A 21,889-nucleotide genomic window follows, 5' to 3' on the forward strand; every position below is an offset into this window, starting at 1 on the left:
AAACTGACCATGCCCAAGAACAGCTTCAGCAAGACAACTAGGACTGATGGTGTGAACAGACTTTGATCTTATTAACAATTATAATATGGGTGCAAGTGTTGCTGGATTTAACTTTTTCCAACTGACTGTAAAAAAGCTACGAACAGTTACATTTTCCACCAAATTTTTAAAGGGATAAAGCACCATTCTTTAAATATACAATGTTTTGACAAAAATAAGTGTTTAAAATACAACAGAGCCATGACCGAAATATGGGTGTAATCAATTTTGAAGCGAGGGACCCTGCTGTCCTGGATTGGTGCTCAATCTGTAGAAGATGATCCATATCCATTACATATCCTGGAGTAAATCTTCACCTTAATTGCATGATTGACAATTTAAACCCAATTGTCACTCCACTAACATAGATAGAACTTTATATTGCACCTTTTCTGACAGGATGTTCCAAAGTGATTTACAGCTAAAAAAAATACTTTTGAAGTGTGGTTATTGTTGTAATGTAGAGAAAACAAGTCAACTGTCTCACAAAGTCCCACAAACAGCAACGTGATAATGACCAGATCACTCTCTCGCTCTCTCCCCCCCTCGTAGCTCTAAGAATATTTCAAGGCGTCACTGTGGTGGAATGGTGAGGTTGGCTGAGACTGGAGTGCATGATGTAGGTCATGAAGTAAGCAAAGAGTTTGCGGTGTAAGGAGATCAGAGTGGATTATGAAGTACGAGTGTGCAAACAAGGTAGCCTCTCATTGTCTCAGCCATTTGTTTCAGCCTCAAGGCTTGGGCTGCCTTTTCTTCTTGCCTTTTATGTTTTTACTGCTACATCTTCCTTCTTACCAAAGTGTCAGTTGCGCCACCTTGGGGAATTTTAACTGTTTGAAATGCTTGGATATGGGGTGGGGGAGTGCAGTAGAATACAGAAAACCCAGGAGTCTGAATTCTCCCATATGTTGTAAAGTGTTAACTCCATCACTGATAAGTTCCCTGCCCAAAGGTTGACTTCCAGTTAGGCAGAGAATACTGGAGAAGAGGCCGCAGAACTAGGTAGGTCTGATCGCGAACCCAGGGGATAACATATTTAAAATACCAACACCTCTTCTGGGAGTGGGTTGTGTTCTGCCGGAGTAAAAGCCAAACGTTGGTGGGTTAGAGCCAGCTTCCTGACATGTTTCCATTATCTTAGCCATTTAAATCACACTTGCGCCCAATCTGACCCCCTCACCCATGTTATAACTGTCTCCAAAGGCTGCCTCTTCTTACTGTATTGTGATAGTGATTTATTTCCTATTCACCCCTTCACATATCTGTTAACCTACAGGATACCGCGAGGCCTGGATAGAGTGGACGTGGAGAGGATGTTTCCACTTGTAGGAAAAACTAGAACCAGAGGACACATCTCAGATTAAAGGGTCGATTCTTTAAAACCGAGATGAGGACGAATTTCTTCAGCCAGAGGGTGGTGAATCTGTGGAACTCTTTGCCGCAGAAGGCTGTGGAGGTCAAATCATGGAGTGTCTTTAAGACAGAGGTAGATAGGTTCTTGATTAATAAGGGGATCAGGGGTTATGGGGAGAAGGCAGGAGAATGGGGATGAGAAAATATTAGCCATGATTGAATGGCGGAGCAGGCTTGATGGGCCGAGTGGCCTAATTCTGCTCCTATGTCTTATGGTCTAATAGGGCTCGAAAGCTGGGAAATAGGGTGTTATTCAACACAAATTGGAAACCAGCTGTTTGCTCAGTCTCAAGAGTCCAACAGGTTACTTCCTGAATTCCTTAGAAGGAAGAAGGACTTCACACGATCAGAGACCCAGTATTATCTTTGTTCATGTACAGGCCAAACTTCAATTCATCCAATTCTCTGTATCTTATCCCGCTGGCCCATCGCCCCATCTCATTCTTGTCCCCCAATTCCTAAAGTAAAATTCTCATCCTCACTTTTTGCTCCTACAGATCTATGCCTTGTCTCATCTCTGTAAAAGATGGGATAAAGGGGGTAGGGATGCACAAGAGGCCTTCATTGGAGGAATGCAAAGTACTTGGTGAGTTCTAAAGCTGGAGAACCCGAGAAAGATGGAGGGATGAGGCTGTGAAAGGTTTTAAATACAAGAATGAGAATTGGGCGGGATGGACAGTCAATTTAGGTCATGGAGATGAGTGAACAGGATACGATGTAGGATTGAACGTAGCCTGTTGATGAGTCGAAGGTTTTAAGGGGTCTGCCAAATAAAAAAAAGAACATGTAGAATAAGGGTTTTGTGCAATCTACCGATGCCTCACTTACCCCATCTCCTGAAAGAATTTTTCACAATCTTTTAATTCAGCCAACGGTCATTTCATAGAATTTACAGTGCAGAAGGAGGCCATTCGGCCCATCAAGTCTGCACCGGCTCTTGGAAAGAGCAACCTACCTAAGGTCCACACCTCCACCCTATCCCCATAACCCAGCAACCCCACCCAACACTATGGGCAATTTTGGACACTAAGGGCAATTTATCATGGCCAATCCACCTAACCTGCACATCTTTGGACTGTGGGAGGAAACCGGAGCACCCGGAGGAAACCCACGCACACACGGGGAGGATATGCAGACTCCGCACAGACAGTGATCCAAGCCGGAATCGAACCTGGGACCCTGGAGCTGTGAAGCAATTGTGCTATCCACAATGCTACCGTGCTGCCCTACGTGCCATTAACTGGGCTCTGCCATTCATGCAGACGCAAGACAGCTTGTGCTGTATTTCCTCTCTACACCCTGAATCGGAACCCCCATTGGTGCCAATTCCCCTCATTCGAGCTTTGATCTGATGCCAGCAATAAGTTTCACAAAGAAATGTAACATCTGATGAGGGTACTTTCAGTAGAGTGCATACTTCTGCCAAGCTGTGTTAATTCAACGTTATTACAATTACGCAGCTCTTCATTGAGATTTTTCCCTGCCTGGAAGATGCTCTGTAGCTATAGAACTGAATTAAATTTTTTTTTCCATTTCATAGGAGGTTTCAGGCCAATCTACTGACTGAAAATTCTGCTCATGTTTTGGCAGCTGTGACAAATTCCAAAACAGCAGCACAGACAATACACAATCTTTTAAATTAAAAAAAAACCCTCAACAGCTACTTAAAAACTCAATCTGCCCCATTTCTCAAGTTTCCTGGAAATTCCAAGATCTGGATCCACATCTTTGCCAAGAACGAATCAATTCTTCCTTGGGCCATACCCAGTGTACTATGCTTTGTTGAAATTTGTCCCTTAGGTTTTGAGATAAGCAGCTCACAGACAAACTGACGAGGAGCAAAAACATTACCTCTGCCCAGCTTCACTGGCAGAGGTAATAATAAATATATAAAGTTTAATTGTACAACTAATTTTCATAACAAACATACTTGTGCTTTGGTTTTTTTAAAAATTTAGGGTAGCCAATTATTTTTTCCAATTAAGGGGCAATTTAGCGTGGCCAATCCACCTAACCTGCACATTTTTGGGTTGTGGGGGTGAAACCCACGCAGACACAGGGAGAACGTGTAAACTCCACATGGACAGTGACCCAGGGCCGGGATTCGAACCCGGGTCCTCAGCGGCGTAGGCAGCAATGCTAATCACTGTGCTGCCCTTACTTGTGCTTTGTTATTGGAGTCTTTAGAACTCTTAAAAGGCTCATGCTTCCCTTCCCATCTCATTTCTGAGTGATGTTCTGATTTGAAAACACGGAGTCAAGTCTCCCTAGACAACAAAGCACTTAGGCAGTAGAATGAAGCCGGAAGGTGACGATACCAACTTGATAAGAAAAGGGAGAACCAGGTGGAATATAAAAACTGTATAGTAAGTACAAAGTGGAAGTAAAACAAGTAATAAGAGGGTAAAGACACAATACGTGAACAGATTGTGGACCATCATAAAAGGGAAACTAAAAGCCCTTTTCTGTTAATCGGCCTGTAGGAGAAGCTGTGGTGAAAATTAAAAAGAGCAAAATGGATATCTATTGGTGGAGGCAGAAGGCATGGCTGAAGTATTGAAGGCGTACTTTGCATCAGTGTTTCCCAACCTAAAGGACTTTATCAAAGCTTCAGATATGAGGAGGTTGCCAGGGTACTGGATGAGTGTAAAATAAAAAAGTTGCAAATGTTGCCAGTCTTTCTGGTACACAATTAGTAGGACATCTGACTGAGGGAACTGTAGAAATGCAGAGGTGCTGGCTCAATCCTCCTTGGATATGGGGCTCGTGCCAAAGGACTGGAGGATAAACCTGCCAATTACCGGTTTAAAGCTGGTAGGGGAGGTTTTTGGAATTGATATTCCAGGGGAAAATTAACAGCCTTTTGGACAAACACATACTAATAGAGGGCAACCAGCATAAATTTGGTATGAACAAATGGTGTTTGACTTGACAGAGTTTTTGGTGAGCAGCAACAATGGACGAGGACAGTGCAATTGAGGTGTAAAAGAACTTCTCTGCGATAAAGTAACACATATTAGGTTTTTTAACAAAATTGAAGCCCATGGGATAAAAGATACAACAGGAGCTTGGATACAAAATTAGCTAAGAAATAGAAAGCAAAGTATGGTGGTGAATGAATGCTTTTTGGATTGGAGGGAGGTCTAAAATGACAATCACCATGGTTCAGTACTGGGACTACTGCTGTCTTTGGTGTACACAAATCACTTGACCCTGGGGGCACATGGCAATTTCAAAATTTGACGATGATATAAAATTTGTGGTAAGCGTCGAGGAGGATTGTAATAAACTTCAAATAGACACAGCAGGCGTCTGGAATGGTGGATACATGACAGATGAAATTTAATGCTGTACAAAATTTTGGCAGAAAGAGTGAAGAGAGATAATACACGCTAAGTGGTACCATCTCCGGAGCTTCTGCTCAAAACCTTGGAGGTGGCAGGTCAGGATAGCAAAGCAGTTAATAATGAATTCAATGAGAATGGGGGACCTGTTCATCGATGGGACGTTTGCGAGCCTAGGGGCGCTGGAGGAGAAGTTTGGGCTACCCCCGGGAAATGCTTTCAGGTACATGCAAGTGACGGCGTTTGTGAGGCGACAGGTGAGGGAATTCCCGTTGCTCCCGGCACAGGGGATTCAGGACAGGGTGATTTCGGGTGTATGGGTCGGAGAGGGCAAGGTGTCGGCGATATATCAGGAGATGAAAGAAGAGGAGGAGACTTTGGTAGAGGAGCTGAAGGGCAAATGGGAGGAGGAGTTGGGGGAGGAGATTGAAGAGGGTCTGTGGGCTGATGCCCTAAGTAGGGTTAATTCCTCTTCCTCGTGTGTCAGGCTTAGCCTGATACAGTTTAAGGTTATTCACAGAGCGCATATGACAGGGGCAAGGCTGAGTAGGTTCTTTGGGGTGGAGGACAGATGTGGGAGGTGCTCAGGAGGCCCGGCGAACCACGCCCATATGTTCTGGTCATGCCCGGCACTGGATGAGTTCTGGAGGTGTGTTGCGAGGACTATGTCTAAGGTGGTGAAAGTCCAGGTCAAGCCAAGTTGGGGGCTAGCACTATTTGGAATGACGGACGGGCCGGGTGTGCAGGAGGCGAAAGAGGCCGGTATCCTGGCCTTTGCGTCCCTGGTAGCCCGGCGGATGATCTTGCTATTGTGGAAAGACGCGAAACCCCCCAGTGTGGAAGCCTGGATAAATGACATGGCAGGGTTCATCAAGCTGGAGAGGATAAAGTTTGCCTTGAGAGGGTCTGCGCAGGGGTTCTTCAGGCGGTGGCAACCATTCCTAGACTATCTCGCGGAGCGTTAGATGGAGGTCGGTCAGCAGCAGCAGCAACCCAGGGAGGGAGGGGGGTCTCTTTCGGGGGGGGGGGTATAAGGGTGGGCGGGGAAAGAGGTTTTTCCTAGGGGCACTTGAGAAAGGAAAAACAAAGATATGGGAAAGTCAATATGTGCGGGAGGAACCCATTGTACAAGTTCTGTATTATGTTGGATTGATATGTTTATGTCTTGTTCTGTTACTTTTCTTTTCTTTTTTGTTACGGGGCGGGTTTGAATGGTTGAAAACTTTTGTTGAAAAATTCTGAATAAACATATTTAAAAATTTTAAAAAATAATGAATTCAATGGAAAGTAATATTGGGTGCGGTGTAAAGGCAGTGTGTGACCCATTGAATTAGATCAAAATGATCCCCTGTGCCATCAGCGGACAGGTGGCAGCGCTCAGGCCCTTGCCAATAGCCATTTTGGATTCTGTTGTTGGGAGTTGGGAAGTGGGCAGACAAAATCACAAACCTCAGCTAAAGGAGAGCACCCATTCAAATTGCCCTTTCACCCTTGAACTAACTTTTTGGCCTCTTCTGGGTCCTCTCCAGTGGTAGTTTCCTGAATGACAGAATAACTTGATGGGGCATGTGGCCTATCCTTGTCTGATATTCTTATTAAGTTAATCATGAACAATTTTAAGGTGAATGATAGTTCCAGCTACTACATTTCCTCCATGGCAGATGCACCTTTGTATTGCAATGTTTTCAGAAAATAAATGTATTTGTTTTAAGAACCTCAAATATGAGACAACTGTATTAAGTGACAAGTTAATTCTTGTAAAGATTTGTAAATCCAAATGATTTCTTACTCTGCTTTTTTCCCCTCCAAAATAAAGAGCTCCTGAAACACTCTTCCTCCAAAGGCTGTGGATGCTAGGAAACACTTAAATCTTTCAAGGCATATCAGTAAGACATATATGGGACAAGGCAGATGTTGAGGTAGAGATCAGACATAATCTAATTGACTAGAGAACTGGTTAGATGGGCTGAATTGTCTAATCAAGGCCTATAGTGTAGAAGACCTCCGAGATTGGATAAAATAAGACAAGGAATCAATAATCAGGCGAAGCTAAACCTGGGTAATAAAAGCCAGAAAGTGTAGAGGATAGAAGAACATAAGTGATAGGAGGAAAAGACCATATGACCAATCAGTCTACTCCAGCCGTAAATATATTCAACGGTGGGCCATCCACAACCCCCTGGGGCAGGGAATTCTAAAGATTCACAACACAGAGTGAAGAAATATCTCATTTAAATCCTGAACAATCGTCACCTTATCTCAAAATGGTGCCCCCTTGTTCTAGATTCCCAAGCCAGAGAAACAACCTCGCTGTATCCACCCCATCAAGCCCCTTCAGAATCCCTCGGATTCTTCTAAACAACAAAAGGGATAAAAAGTTATTTTTCGGAATCGCAACCGGTGACGAGTGGTGTCCCGCAGGGTTCAGTGTTGGGGCCACAGCTGTTCTCTTTATATATTAACGATCTAGATGACGGGACTGGGGGCATTCTGGCTAAGTTTGCTGATGATACAAAGATAGGTGGAGGGGCAGGTAGTATGGAGGAGGTGGGGAGACTGCAGAAAGATTTAGACAGTTTAGGAGAGTGGTCCAAGAAATAGCTGATGAAATTCAACGTGGGCAAGTGCGAGGTCTTGCACTTTGGAAAAAAGAATAGAGGCATAGACTATTTTCGAAACGGTGACAAAATTCATAATGCTGAAGTGCAAAGGGACTTGGGAGCCCTAGTCCAGGATTCTCTAAAGGTAAACTTGCAGGTTGAGTCCGTAATTAAGAAAGCAAATGCAATGTTGTCATTCATCTCAAGAGGCTTGGAATATAAAAGCAGGGATGTACTTCTGAAGCTTTATAAAGCATTAGTTAGGCCCCATTTAGAATACTGTGAGCAATTTTGGGCCCCACACCTCAGGAAGGACATACTGGCACTGGAGCGGGTCCAGTGGAGATTCACACGGATGATCCCAGGAATGGTAGGCCTAACATACGATGAACGTCTGAGGATCCTGGGATTATATTCATTGGAGTTTAGGAGGTTGAGGGGAGATCTAATAGAAACTTACAAGATAATGAATGGCTTAGATAGGGTGGATGTAGGGAAGTTGTTTCCATTAGCAGGGGAGACTAGGACCCGGGGGCACAGCCTTAGAATAAAAGGGAGTCACTTTAGAACAGAGATGAGGAGAAATTTCTTCAGCCAGAGAGTGGTGGGTCTGTGGAATTCATTGCCTCAGAGGGCGGTGGAGGCCGGGACGTTGAGTGTCTTTAAGACAGAAGTTGATAAATTCTTGATTTCTCGAGGAATTAAGGGCTATGGAGAGAGAGCGGGTAAATGGAGTTGAAATCAGCCATGATTGAATGGTGGAGTGGACTCGATGGGCCGAATGGCCTTACGTCCGCTCCTATGTCTTATGGTCTTATGGTCTAACAAAGAATACAGGTCCAATCAATTCAGCCTCTCATCATAGGGCAACACTCATCCCAGGAAATGGAAAACTGAATCAGACAATGATTTCTCAGTGAGGGAAGCAAGGGAAAGTGAAGGCGAGTATGTGGAAATTAATATTTCATACTTCCAAATGTTTCTGGTTGATTGAATAGATGATTTGTAAGTGTCTCGGCAGAAGGTGCTCGAACATCTGAACTGGCCAGCGTTCCAGAGCCTCAGGCAGCACCGTATGGTTGGTATAAGCACAGGTCCGTTTGGTTATATCCCAGGCCTTTCAAGAGAAAAGGAAAAAAGAAATCATACAATGTAAGAGTTACTTGAGGCACAATAGATCATAGAATTTACAGTGCTGAAGGAGGCCATTCCGCCCATCAAGACTGCAACCGCCCATGGAAAGAGCACCCCACCCAAGCCCACACCTCCACCCTATCCCCACAACCCAGCAACCCACCTAACCTTTTTGGACACCAAGGGCAATTTAGCATGGCCAATTCACCTAACCCGCACATCTTTGGACTGTGTGAGGAAACAGGAGCACCCGGAGGAAACCCACGCACACACGGGGAGAATGTGCAGACGCCGCACAGACAGTGACCCAAGCCGGGAATCGAACCTGGGAACCTGGAGCTGTGAAACAACTGTGCTACCCACTATGCTACCGTGCTGCAATAAGTGTAACATGCTTTGGTGATTCAGGTAACTTTGGTCCTATGATTCCCAAACCTCTCTACCATTAGTGCTTTCCTCATCTCATGTCTGCGTACGTTTTGGACTAATTGGTAGAGATTAATTGCTATGATTAGTCAACAATGCAGCTAGCAGCATGGTAGACGATGAACTAGATGGCCTATGTACACAGTCGGCATTTTTATGTTAAATGATTCCTTAGGCAATCATCTTGCCATTCTCACACAATAGATTCCAGTCCTTTCTAAATAAAAAGGGCAAATTAGTAGTATCCCCCAAATAAGTGGTGACCACTGGCAAAAAATTAATCACAAATGACTGAGTGGAGCCTCCGCTTATGTGGAATAATTAGGAATACAAAAATCACCTCTTTAGTTAAGTTGTATCATTTCAGAATCACTCATCGAGATGAAAGTCTTCCTTAGTTAAAGCAGTCTGTTTTAGGCTAGTAAAACCCAACTGCTTCACTTATGTCCTTTCAGGGAAGGAAACCTGCTGTCCTTATGCAGTCCAGTTTATATGCATCTCTTAATCCCACATTAATATGGTTGACTCTTAACTGCCCTCTCAAGTGGCCTAGTTAGCCATTTATTTGTGTCAGCCCACTATCCAACCCAGGCAGTAGCAGTTAAAGATGAAGGCTCACCACCATCTTTTCAGGGCAACAAGAAATGGACAATAATTGCCAGTGACGTTTTTATCCCAAGAATGAATAAGAGTGAAAACTATTGTAGATTACAGATGAGCAACACTGTAACAGATGTCTCACACCAAAAGGTTTTCTTGACATAAATAATTAATGGATTTCTTTCCTAATTCATAGAGTCCCTCCGTGCAAACCGACCCTCTGAAAAAGGTGCACTTCCCCTCCCTCTCCCCGTAACCTCACCTACCCTGCACATCTTTAGGCTGAGAGGAAACTGGAGCACCCAGAGGAAACCCGTGCAGACACAGGGAGAATGTGCAAAAGCCACACAGTCACCAAAGTTCGGAATTGAACCCGGGTCCCTGGTGCTGTGATGCAGCCGTGCTAACCACTGTGCAGCCGTGCCGCCCCAATCAATTCAATTAAAAGTGCACTGTCGAAAAAAAAGGATGGTGCAAGTTGTGTCAGACACAATGTGATGATGTACTTCCTCACTATGCTGTTAACTATTTTCTCCCTTTTCAAACAAAAACAAATACTCTTAACTGTCTCTAATGGTTGCATGTTATTGATGGCAGCTGTGTTTTCAATTTCAGATGAATTTAAGTATTTTGTTTTGAATGGTTGTTTTTAAGGATTCAATCTCTGGATGCCCTGATAAAGTTTTATACAATTGAGTAATCACGAGGAGACTTCAAAGGATAATATTGTTCTGGAATTGGATTCGCATGTAGGCCAGAGCAGGTAAGGATACAGGTTTCATTCTCCAAGAACATTAGTGAACCAATTGGGTTTTACTGGCCAAAAACTAGCTGGTTTCAGCAGGAAGACCATTGGTGCAATAGCACAGCGACGAGGCTGCCTCTCTGCTTTGAACCCAAAAGTGGCATTTGTCAGAACACTCAGCGCATGGAATTTCGAGCAATAGGTTAGGTCACAACCAGACCAGATCCAACAAGGAAATATTCACTCATGTAAACTAAATTTTGTTTTAAGATTCCTGTACAGAACATTAACTAAAGATTCAATAGGATGGACAGTCAGCACCGCAAACTGAATTAAACGTCTTGCTTATGAAATATATACGAAACCCATTTCCCTTTGGTTACTTTTCCTAATATTTCTTTTTGATGGACAATGTTCCTGAGAAACATCTTTGGATGTTTTACTACATTAAAGCGACTATATAAACACGTGCTGCTGTTGTTGCAAAGTGCCAAGGATGGTGTTTATTTGTTTGAAAATGAGAAATAGAAATTATTTGTCAAACCCATACCTTTTCCCAATCCAGCTTCTCCACATCTACTAGGATTCTCATCAGCTCAGGAATGGCCAGTGCTGGATGGGTGTCATTGAGCTGAATGGCCACCTGTGAACAAAGAAACACCAACTTTAATACCTTTTAATGAATCATAGGATCATCAGGCTTACTGAAGAGTGAAGTGGGAAGTGAAGTAACAAATGCAACTTTTCATTACGAGTTTGACTCCAAGTCAGTCCGTTTATGGGACAATGCGATAGGACTGTTCATTCTCTAACTTGTCGGTTGGCAGCATTACTTCCTCTACTTATATGCAAGTCATTTCAGTATTACCTTGAGGCTCAGTGGTGACTACCACTTTTGCCTCAAGAGTCAGAAGGTTGTCGTTTCAAGATCCACTCCAGAGACTTGAGCACGTAACCTCCACTGGCACACCCGGTAGGATACTAAGGAAGTTCTTCAGTGTCGAAAGTGTAATTTTTCAGAGGCATCAGTCCTCAATGGATGCAAAAAGGTTCTACAGCGTTATTTTGAAGAGCAGAGGCATTTTCCGTGATGGTCAATATTTATTCCTCAACATCACCAAGAAAACAAATGATCTGATCACCATCCCAACATGGTTTGTGGGAACTTGCTGCGTGGAAATTGGCTTCCATGTTTCCTACATTACAACAGTAACCGCATTTCAAAAGTACTTCATTTTATAGCACCTTGGTACAGCCTACAGTCATGGAAGACACTATATAAATGCAAGAGTTTTTTTATTTACATTCTGCACGAGTCTTCTCCATCATGAAATGTGCCCTGCTACAAAAAGAACACATTTTACATCCTGAAGTGTGAGGTGTTTTATTTTGGTGAGAAGAAACAGAGGCAATATAAAATAAAAATACAATTCTAAAGTGTAGGACCAGAGGACCCCAAGGGCACACATGCACAAATCACTGAAGAATTGTAGGGCAGGCTGAGGAAGCTTCTAATATAGCAGACAAGATTTAGGGCTTTATAAGTAGGGTTTTAGAGTACAAAAGCAAGGAAGTTACAATAAACCCGTATAAACACTAGTTCGACCTTAACTGGAGTATGGTGTCCAGATGTTAGGAAGAATATCAAGTCATTGGACAGGATGCAGAAAAGATTCATGAGAATAGTTCCAGGAATGTGGAGCTTCAGTGATGTGGATAGACTGGAGAAGATGGGATTTTTTCTTTTTATACACTTTTTAACTAATGCCTGTATGATTATATTTTATGATGGCGGTAGAGCCAAAAACAGATCTCCACTTTTGTGTGGGCAATAAAGTTCTATTCTATTCTCCCATGAAGAAGAAAAGATTAAGACGAGATTTAATAGAGGTGCTGAAAATAGAGTCTGGACAAAGTTGATGAGGATAAAATTAACTGTTGTCATTGGCAGAAAGATTGAGAACTAGAATGTACCGATTTGACCCGAGGGCAAAACCTCAGACCGAAGGAACGATCCGTTAAAACAGAGAAGAGGAGGAATTTCTTCAGCCAGAGGGTGGTGAATCTGTGGAACACTTTGCCGCAGAAGGCTGTGGAGGCCAAATCACTGAGAGTCTTTAAGACAGAGATAAATAGGTTCTTGATTAATAAGGGGATCAGAGGTTATGGGGAGAAAGCAGGAGAATGGGGATGAGAAAAATATGATTGAATGGCGGAGCAGACTCAATGGGCCTAATGGCCTAATTCTGCTCCTGTGTCTTATGATCATAGGTGATTGGCAAAAGAAGTAACCATGACATGAGGAATTATATTTTTTTAGTGCAGTGAGTAATTAGGTTTCTGCTCTGCCTGAGACTATGCTGGGAACAGATTCAATCATGGCTATCAAAAGAGAATTGGACAGTTATCTGGAAGAGAAAAAAAATTACAGGGTTATAGGAGAAAAACACAGGCAAGTGGGACCGGTGGTGTTTTTTTCTTTAATATTTTCATGGGATTTGGGCATCTCCTTTGTAGCCCATCCTAATTGTCCTTGAACAGGCACGGTGGCTTAGTGCTTTGCACTGCTGCCTCACGGTGCTGAGGACCCGGGTTCGATCCTGGCACCGGGTCACTGTCCGTATGGAGTTTGCACATTCTCCCAGTGTCTGCGTGGGTCTCAGCCCCACAACCAAAAGATGTGCTGGGTATGTGGATTGGCCACGCTACATTACTCCTTAATTGGGGGGGAAAAAAAGAATTGGGCACTTCAAAACGGAGTGGCTTGCTAATTTCATTTTAAATTCCACCATCTGCCGTGGTGGGATTCAAACCCGGGTGTGCAGTGCATTACCCTGGGTCTCTGGATTACTAGTCCTGTGACAATACCAATACGCCACTGCCTGGTAGAGAGCCAGCACAGCCAAAACAGGCCAAATGATCCCCTTCTGGGCTGCAGCCATTCCATGAATCTATAAACTTGCTGCCAATTGCAGGCACACAGCTCACAACTCTCATTAATTTAATCTGCCCTTCCTGCTTGGCAGAGCAATCAGTGCCATTAGCAATCGAAGTCCATCGATTGTGGCATCAAAACAATTGCTTATTTATGTACTTTGTTCATCCTGTTGAGTCACCTACACCAGTGCAGCTGTTTACTTTTTAAATATCAGGAATAAAGCCAGCTTCATTGACTGGGAAGAGGAAAAAGAGAATGAAAGAGACACAGACAAACAGGTGGATGGAATAGAAGGACAGAGAAGAAACAGAGAAACATATTGTGTGGGGCATTGAGCCACAGCGGCACTGAAGAAATCCATTTGGTCCATTAAGTTCCATCCCAGCTCTCAAGAGCAATGTAGTCAGTCTCATCCCTGCTCTATCCACGTAGCCGTGCAAGTTTATTTCCCTCAAGTGCACAACAAACCTTCTTTCGAAATCAATTATTGATCATTTGTGCCTCCACAACTTCCATAAGCAGTGAGTTCTAGGTCATTACCACTCTGCATAAAATTGTTCGTCCTCACATTTTCCCTGTGCTTCTTGCCCAAAACCTGAAATTTGTGTCCCCTCATCCTTTTTCAAAAAAAAAATAAAATTTAGAGTACCCAATTATTTTTTTCCCAAAAATTAATTGATGAGGGAAAGGCAGTGAATGTCATCTGCATGGACCTTAGTAAGGCGTTTGACAAGGTCCCCATCATGGCAGACTGGTACAAAAGTCACATGGGACTAGGAGTGAGCTAGCTAGGTGGATAAAGAACTGGCTTGCCAACAGGAGACAGAGTTAAAGTGGAAGGGAGGTTTTCAAAATGGAGATCTGTAACTAGTGGTATTCCATAGGGATCAGTGCTGAATCTATGCAAATGACGGGTTTGTATGGACCTGCCAGTGCAGGGTGCAAACATTGATATCGCTGCCAATGAGGAACCGAGCATGGCGTCGGAATTGGCACAAACCTCGATTTTATAATTCCCCCTGATTCTCTGCTCGATCGCGATTCCAGCATTGCGAAGCCAACATGTTTGGTTGTGGTATGAACACACTTTCCTTAGCCATCAAATCCTGGAGTGCGACTCAAACCCAGAGTTTCTGCGTCAGAGGCAGGAACGTCACGGAGTATGCCACAAAACCGCCACATCTTCTTCCTACTCCTGTAAATTTGACTGCAGGACTTTTGAACCTTCCTCTTTAGATCACCGGAACTGACATGCACCACAACTTCTGGCTCACTCACTTCTCATTGAAGAATGTTCTGCATTCTTTGTGATCTCCTTTACCTTGGCACCAGAGAGGCAACACACCCTGCGGGACTCATGATGACTGTCCCAAAAATATCCATCTGTCCCCCTAACTATGGAATCGCCGATAATAACTGCATCTCACTCTTTGCTGTTTACCCCTGTGGAGCCCATTCCCCATAGACATCATGAGCTGGACTGCAATACTTCAAGGTGTCATCATTCCCAGCAGTCTGCAATGCGGAGTACTGGTTTACACATGAACTAGGAGCAGGAGTAGGCCATCTGGCCCCTCGAGCTTGCTCCGCCATTCAATAAGATCATGGCTGATCTTCTTGTGGACTCAGATCTATTTACTTGCCGGCTCACCATAACCCTCAATTCCTTTACTGTTTGGAAAGTGGTACACTCCCCAAAGACACCTGAACTTCCTGACTCTTATGGATGGCGCTCCATCCACTATCCTGCTTCATAAAGCAGCTGCAGACACTCCTATATTGATCATGGGGGACCATTATTTTTTTTTTTAAATGTTTTATTTTTCCAATTAAGGGTACATTTAGCATGGCCAATCCGCCTACCCTGCATATCTTTGGGTTGTGGGGCTGAGACCCATGCAGACAGGGGGGGAATGTACAAACATCACACGGACAGTGATCCAGGGCTGGGATCGAACCTGGGTCCTCGGTGCTGTGAGGCAGCAGTGCTAACCACTGTCAGTGTGGAGTTTGCACTTTCTTCCCGCGTGTGTGTGGATTTCCTCTGGATGTTCCGGTTTCCTACCACAGTCCAAAGACGTGCGGGTTAAGTGGATTGGCCAAGCTAAATTGGCCCATAATAATTGACAGGGTCACAGGGATAGGGTGGTGGAGAGGGTCGGTTTAGACTCGATAGGCCGAATGGCCTCCTTCGGCATTGGAGGGGTTCTATGGTGTCCCCTAGTTCTACACTCACCAGCCAAGGGAAACATCCCATCGACATCAACCCTGTCACAACTTCTTCTAACTGTAACCATTCTATGTTTACTGGAAATATTAGTGGCTTTTGAAGATTATGTTTTTTAAATACTTGCATTTATATAGCACCTTTTATATCCTCATAACACCCCAATAGTGCAGTAACTGTTACAACGCGAAAATTTCAGGAGCCAATTTGCACAGAACAGAGCAAACAGCAAAGTGATAATGATCAAATGATTTGTTTTAGTGATGTTGAGATGAATATTGTCTTATTTTTTCATAATAGTGGGTCTTTTAAAAATATGAATCTTATTTAGTCTGCGCATACAATTGGAGAGAATTCCTGACTTGTGCCTTGCAGTGTGAAAGGCATTAGGGAGTCAAGAGGTGAGTAACACAGTGTTGAATTCCCAGCCTCTGACCGGCCCAGTACTTATGTAGCAGGTACCATTACATTTTTGGCGAGTGGTAACCGTCAGGATATTGATGGTGATATACTACAAAGTAGATTCAATTATGCTCCACATAAATTCTGCTAATGCATCATCCTTGGGAAGCTTACCTTGTCTGGGAAAGTTTCAAATGAAGTTCGGACTGGATCCCGACAACCAAACTTTGAAGACTTGAAGCGACGGATAATGTCCTGGAGTGAGGCAGCTACCACAAAGTATTCTTGCTTTAAACGGAGCTCTTTACCTTCAAAGAACTAAATGATGAGATTTAACATTGTAACTTTCAGTCAGAAAGCCAACTACAAACTTAAGACAAATGTACTAAAACAGCGATATGGTCCCAATCATTTTGTGGGGGGTGGGATGGGGGAGGAGAGCAGGAGGAAAGCGGGGTTACTAAAGGTGGGACGGATGGCCCTGTCTTACCGCCAGATATTACATAATTATTATTTCAGACAGAAGACGACGACATTCGATCCATCTATCTCCCGTAATCAAGCAAGTCGCTTGGCTCATTTCGCTTAACCCTGAATCCAACTTGTCCACAAGAGTACATTCAGTAGCTTCTTGAAACCCATAAGGGCTTTTTTTTGTCCCACCTCTCATGCCAGTTCCCCATACTTACAATCCTCCTGGTTTAAAAAAAAAATTCCTCTTGCATTTCCAATTTTCTTTTGTAAACATGACCCACTATGCTTAAATTCTGCATACAGCAGAAAAGCTTACTCGGATTAAAGCTGTCCAAACTGTTCAAAATATCACACATTTCTATCATATTCTCTCTCAGTTTTTTTTTCAGGTTAGTTTGCGTTTAGAAAAATCTTCCCTCAGAGAACCTTAAAATTGCTTCAGGGTTACTTGCATTGATCTTGATTTTTCTGTTCCAGATTTTAAAAACGGAATTCAAGTTTTCAAACTGCCAATTTTGCATTTCTCTGGATTACTAATCTAGGCCCCTAAATTATTAGTCCAATGATTTACCATGTGCTGTAACATGGTAATTGAGGTTGCACCAATTTTGACTACTTACCTCAAGTGCTCAAGGTCAGATTTTCCAAGACCACAACAGTGATCAGCTAGCATGTGCTGCTTTATGGAGTGGCCATCACGAAGGCCTGGATTTTCAGAATGATGTACAGCTCCGCCGCCATTGAGAAAATGGTGGAAGAGGCTGAAATACAGAAACTGATACCCGAACACATCACCTCTCAATTTCACAGGGGCAGGTCAAGATTTGCACATGCGCATTCCATGGGGGCACGTGTCCATATAAAACAGCAGCTGCCTCTAGTGAGGTCTGAGTTTCATTAGCATGCGCAGATTAGATCTGGCAGTAGATCTGGCAGTAGCAGGTCTAAACTTTATAAAGTCCTTTGGATAAATGGGGCACCCTTTGGATATGGTCGCAGGACACCTTTAGAGGAGGTCATGTGGGAGAGGCGAGGTGCCCTTTGGACATGAAAACAGCGTAAAAATGCACAAACTCCTTCCTTTTAAATCTTTGAAAAAAACCATGGTGGTAAAAAAAAAATTGTTTGCTATTTAATTGTTTAATTTAGCCGAAGCCTGAGGGAGCTATAATTGCTGGATTAGTGCTGTATGACTGATTTCACAACCTACCATTGTCACAGCAGTTTTCTAAGAGATTTTGTAGTTGAAGGAATGTAAAGATAGTGAATGTTTTTTTAAAAATGACTTGTTATTTTAAAATATAAAGTCTGCAACAGACACATAGAACTTTATTTTATTCAATCTCAGCATAGGTCCTGAGGTCTGTTCATGATGGATACTATAAGAGTCGGCATGTAGGGTGTAAAGGGTGGTTGGGGTGGGGCGCATGGATTGGCACGAGTTGGAACTATGCTGGTATAGGAATTATAAAGAACACAGCAGCAAAAAATCAGGCCTAAAATAAAGTGTCCGCTCTTTTCCTTAGAATTGCATAAAATGGAAGGAAACAGGGTATTGAGCTCCTCCCACATCTCTTAATTTAACCCTTTCAGCATATTCTCCTAGTCTTTTCCCCTTCATATGCTTAGCTAGTTTCTCTTTAAATATATCGATGTTATTCGCCTCAATCTCTCATCGAGGTAGCAAGTCTTGTAGTTTTGCCTGGATTCCCCAAATGGAAATATCTTCTCTAAAGCTACCCCATCAAACCCTTTCATAATTTTTCAGACTTCTATCAGGTCACTTTTCAGCCTCTCCTTTTCTGGAGAGCATTTGAAATACAGGAAGTACTTAAAAAGGGAACAACTGGAGAGCTATGGAGAAAGAATAGAACGGGACTAACTGGTCAGCACATTGAAAAAGCTACCCATGCACAATGGGCCAAATAGCCTTCTTGTGTTCTTTAATATTCTACGATTTCCCGCACTGAGAACAATGTCATCTTTCTTTCATCAGCCAAGGTTACATCCTCCTCCACCCCAGTCTTTCCTTTTCTCAATCTCGGACAGGTAAAGGAAGGGCACAGGTACTTTACTAAAACATTTCTCAAAGCGACAATGTAATTCTTCTAGGATAGCTGGCACCATCCTGAGACAGGAATTAGTACAGTGGCTTTCAGGGCACACCTTGGTGTTGGTGGTTTCTAGTAGTGTAACTGATTAGAATTTAATGGAGCCTGCCAGAGCGGGCATGATGGCAGGGGCACATGGAGAAACAGGTGGGAATACCCACATCCAATTCCCGGCGTCAGGAGAATTTAGTTTGGGGGGGGGGGGGGGGGGGGGGGGGGGGGGCGGCAGCCCCGAGAAGGACCAGGTATGGAAATTCTGCCCACTGGTAGCAGGACGTCAATTAGGGTCATGAATGAGCCACTTAAGAAGCAACCATCCCAGAGCCTGTTGGATTTAATTGTGGATCAGGGATTTAACGGGACTCGCAGTTTTCTGTGCCAGCCAATCTGAAAATCCTGTTCGGTCAAGGGACCCAACATCGGGAAGGGGATGGCCACTGAAAAAGCCACCCCATTTCCTTTGCATCAAAACCCCCCTGCTCCCCACTCATTGGGATCCAGTAATAATTCATTGTGAAGGCTGCAGAATTATTGGCACCTGGTGGTGCTGCAGGCAATGGAGTGCTGCTGGTCTCTGACTGGAAGCTCCTGGGGCCTTGATCGCGTTGAAGGTAGATGCTGGCCGGTTAATTGTCCAACTACACTTTAATAGTGCCGAGACACCCAGTCAGAAGCAGCATGGGGTTGCCATCAGTTCTCATTGCCTACCAAAGTGGGGGAGGGATGTGCGGCCCACAGAAAAGTTTGGAACTGCCTTGATAAAAGCAGAAGTTTAAGCTGGCATACTTACATTGTCATTGGGATACAGCACTCGGGATATATTCTCAGCCAGGTTTCGATCCAACACAGCCTGGATATAGTCACCAACATTAACTATAAAACAAAACGTTTCCCCATTTAATACCACCAGAAATTGAAGATAATTTCAACACAGGAAAAGCAAAACTCCTGTCAGGGTTTTGACCTGTCCGCAGAACTATAGAAAGGTTACGATGCAGCAAGAGGACATTCGCGCCTGCGCTGGCCAAAAAAATAAACTAACCATCTTACCACTATGTCAGGACTGTATTCCCTTTGCCACCGCCTCTTCTGGATCTGGCCTGCTGGTTGTGCAGGAGACAGGACATATCCATGGATGGTGTTGGAAGTGTCTGGGACATTGCCTCCAAAATCTGATTCTGAGTACACGACTATGTTGGGATATTGCTAGACTAGCATGCGAGACAGCTCTCCCAATTTTGGCACAAGGGCCCAGATGTTAGTGAGGAGAACTCATCAGTGTCACCAGGGCTGGGTGTGCCTTCACAGTGCTTGGGGCCCAGGTCAGTGCTGCGTGGTGGGTCTGGTTTTATTTTAATTTTATGGTTCTCTCACTGTTCAATACAACTGAGTGGATTGCTAGGCTACTGCAGAGTGCAGTTAAGAGTCAACCACACTATTGTGGGCCTGGAGTCACATGAAGGCCAAAGTGGGAAAGGGCAGTATATTTTCTTCCCTGAAGGAATTAGCAAACCCGATGGGCTTTTATCGCAATCCAGTCATTTCATGGTCAGTGCTACTGAAATTAGCTCTTTATTCCACATTTATTTAATTGAATTTAAATTCCGGTAGCTGCCATGGTGGGATGTCTATGTAACATTAGTCCAGACCTCTGGATTACCTGGTCAGAAACATTGACACATCAGATCCCCTTAGTCTACCACATGAGTATTTACAACAATTCAACAATGTCCCAGTTACTTTTACAGGTACCAGTTTTAAAATCATATTTAAATTCTCAATCCGGGATTCAATTCATGGGACTGGATTTTCCCTTTAGAGGTTGATGTGTTGGGTGCTCTGGATCCGTGGAACACATACAGGCCACCAACACTTAAAATAGTGCAACACTATTTTATTAAGTTAGAAACTGTTGAACATACTTTCACTGTGGGTTGACACGATGTTCGATTAAACTAAAGACCTATGCCTGTCCGAACCAGTCTCTGCACTCAATACATGGTGAGGATCTGTGCTGTAAGCTCTGTCCTTGTAGGAGGCTGCATCCCGAATGAGCGGGAACTCTGATGCCCCCTGTCTTTATAGTGGGTGTGCTCTAACTGGTGATTGGCTGCGGTGTTGTGTGTGTTTGAACATAGAAAATACAGCACAGAACAGGCCCTTCGGCCCACGATGTTGTGCCGAACCTTTGTCCTAGATTAATCATAGATTATCATTGAATTTACAGTGCAGAAGGAGGCCATTCGGCCCTTTGAGTCTGCACCGGCTCTTGGAAAGAGCACCCTACCCAAACTCAACACCTCCACCCAACACCAAGGGCAATTTTGGACACTAAGGGCAATTTATCATGGCCAATCCACCTAACCTGCACATCTTTGGACTGTGGGAGGAAACCGGAGCACCCGGAGAAAACCCACGCAGACACGGGGAGGACTGTTGATTGGTCTTGCTGTGTGTCCATCAGTATGTGTGTATCTGCACCATGATATACTGGTGTATATTATGACAGAGGTGAGAATTGTTCTGCTTTAACTTACTTTTAAAATTTGAAGCAACTGGAAACTGACAGGTTCGGAGGAGTGGGAGGGAGATGCAGTGTAACTGATCGGAAGCTCCAGGCGCATGCAAATCCTATAGTCTTGTGCAAAGCTTTCTGTTCTTGCCAAATTCCCCTCCAATAAAGCAGCAACTTCAGAAATAAAGGAATCAAACTAGGTTGCATGGGAGAGGTTGGGTAATGCAGAGCAGGTACAACATCCTTGCATGCACTTATGTACACTAGATACCACGCATTGTGCAAGGGTCCTACCAGTGCTCATGGCTTCCCTATAAGTATGGATATTTGTACATATACAGGGCTGAAGTAAAACTGCCTTGGCTAAGACTTGGAAAGATGTATCTCCACTTCTACATTTGGTAGTCAGCTAAAACCTGTTATCAAGGGAATTCAGTAGCACAACAACAAAATGTTACACATCCTACCCATTCCTAGGTTTTATTTCATGTTGATAGTACTCAAATATCAAAAAGGTCCTTGTTTCAAGCCCTATTCCAGAGACTCGAATACAGGCCCTCTAGGCCTGCACTGCAACAAGAGGACAGCACGGGCGGCACAGTGGTTAGCACTGCTGCCTCACAGTGCCAGGGACCCAGGTTCAATTCCGAACTTGGGTGACTGTCTGCGTGGAGTTTGTACGTTCTCCCTGTGACTGTGTGGATTTCCTCGAGTGCGCCAGTTTCCTCCCACAGTCCAGAGATGTGCAGGTTAGGTGGATTGGCCGTTAGTTTCCAAACATGTGCAGATTAACTGAGGTTACGTGTGACAAGGCTTAGTTAGAGTGCTCTTTTGAAGAGTTGGTGCAGGCTAGGTGGGTCAAATGGCCTCTGCTTACACTATAGGGATTCTATGAATCTAGTTGAAGAAAGAGTTCTTGCA

The 21,889-nt window shown here is 43.8% G+C and overlaps 1 protein-coding gene across 1 annotated transcript in view; it reads right to left on the reverse strand.

Annotated features, from left to right (window-relative positions):
- Positions 1 to 21,889, reverse strand: part of pygb (phosphorylase, glycogen; brain) — a 130,332-nt gene that overhangs the window by 41,225 nt on the left and 67,218 nt on the right. Inside the window, exons 7-10 of the mRNA XM_072504542.1 lie at positions 19,244 to 19,326; positions 16,043 to 16,186; positions 10,852 to 10,944; positions 8,367 to 8,513 (exon numbers count right to left, since the gene is read on the reverse strand). Coding sequence (XP_072360643.1) covers positions 8,367 to 8,513; positions 10,852 to 10,944; positions 16,043 to 16,186; positions 19,244 to 19,326 — 467 coding nt within the window. The remainder of the gene's footprint in view (positions 1 to 8,366; positions 8,514 to 10,851; positions 10,945 to 16,042; positions 16,187 to 19,243; positions 19,327 to 21,889) is intronic.

Source organism: Scyliorhinus torazame, chromosome 1 (genome assembly GCF_047496885.1).
Source record: "Scyliorhinus torazame isolate Kashiwa2021f chromosome 1, sScyTor2.1, whole genome shotgun sequence".
NCBI lineage: Eukaryota > Metazoa > Chordata > Chondrichthyes > Carcharhiniformes > Scyliorhinidae > Scyliorhinus > Scyliorhinus torazame.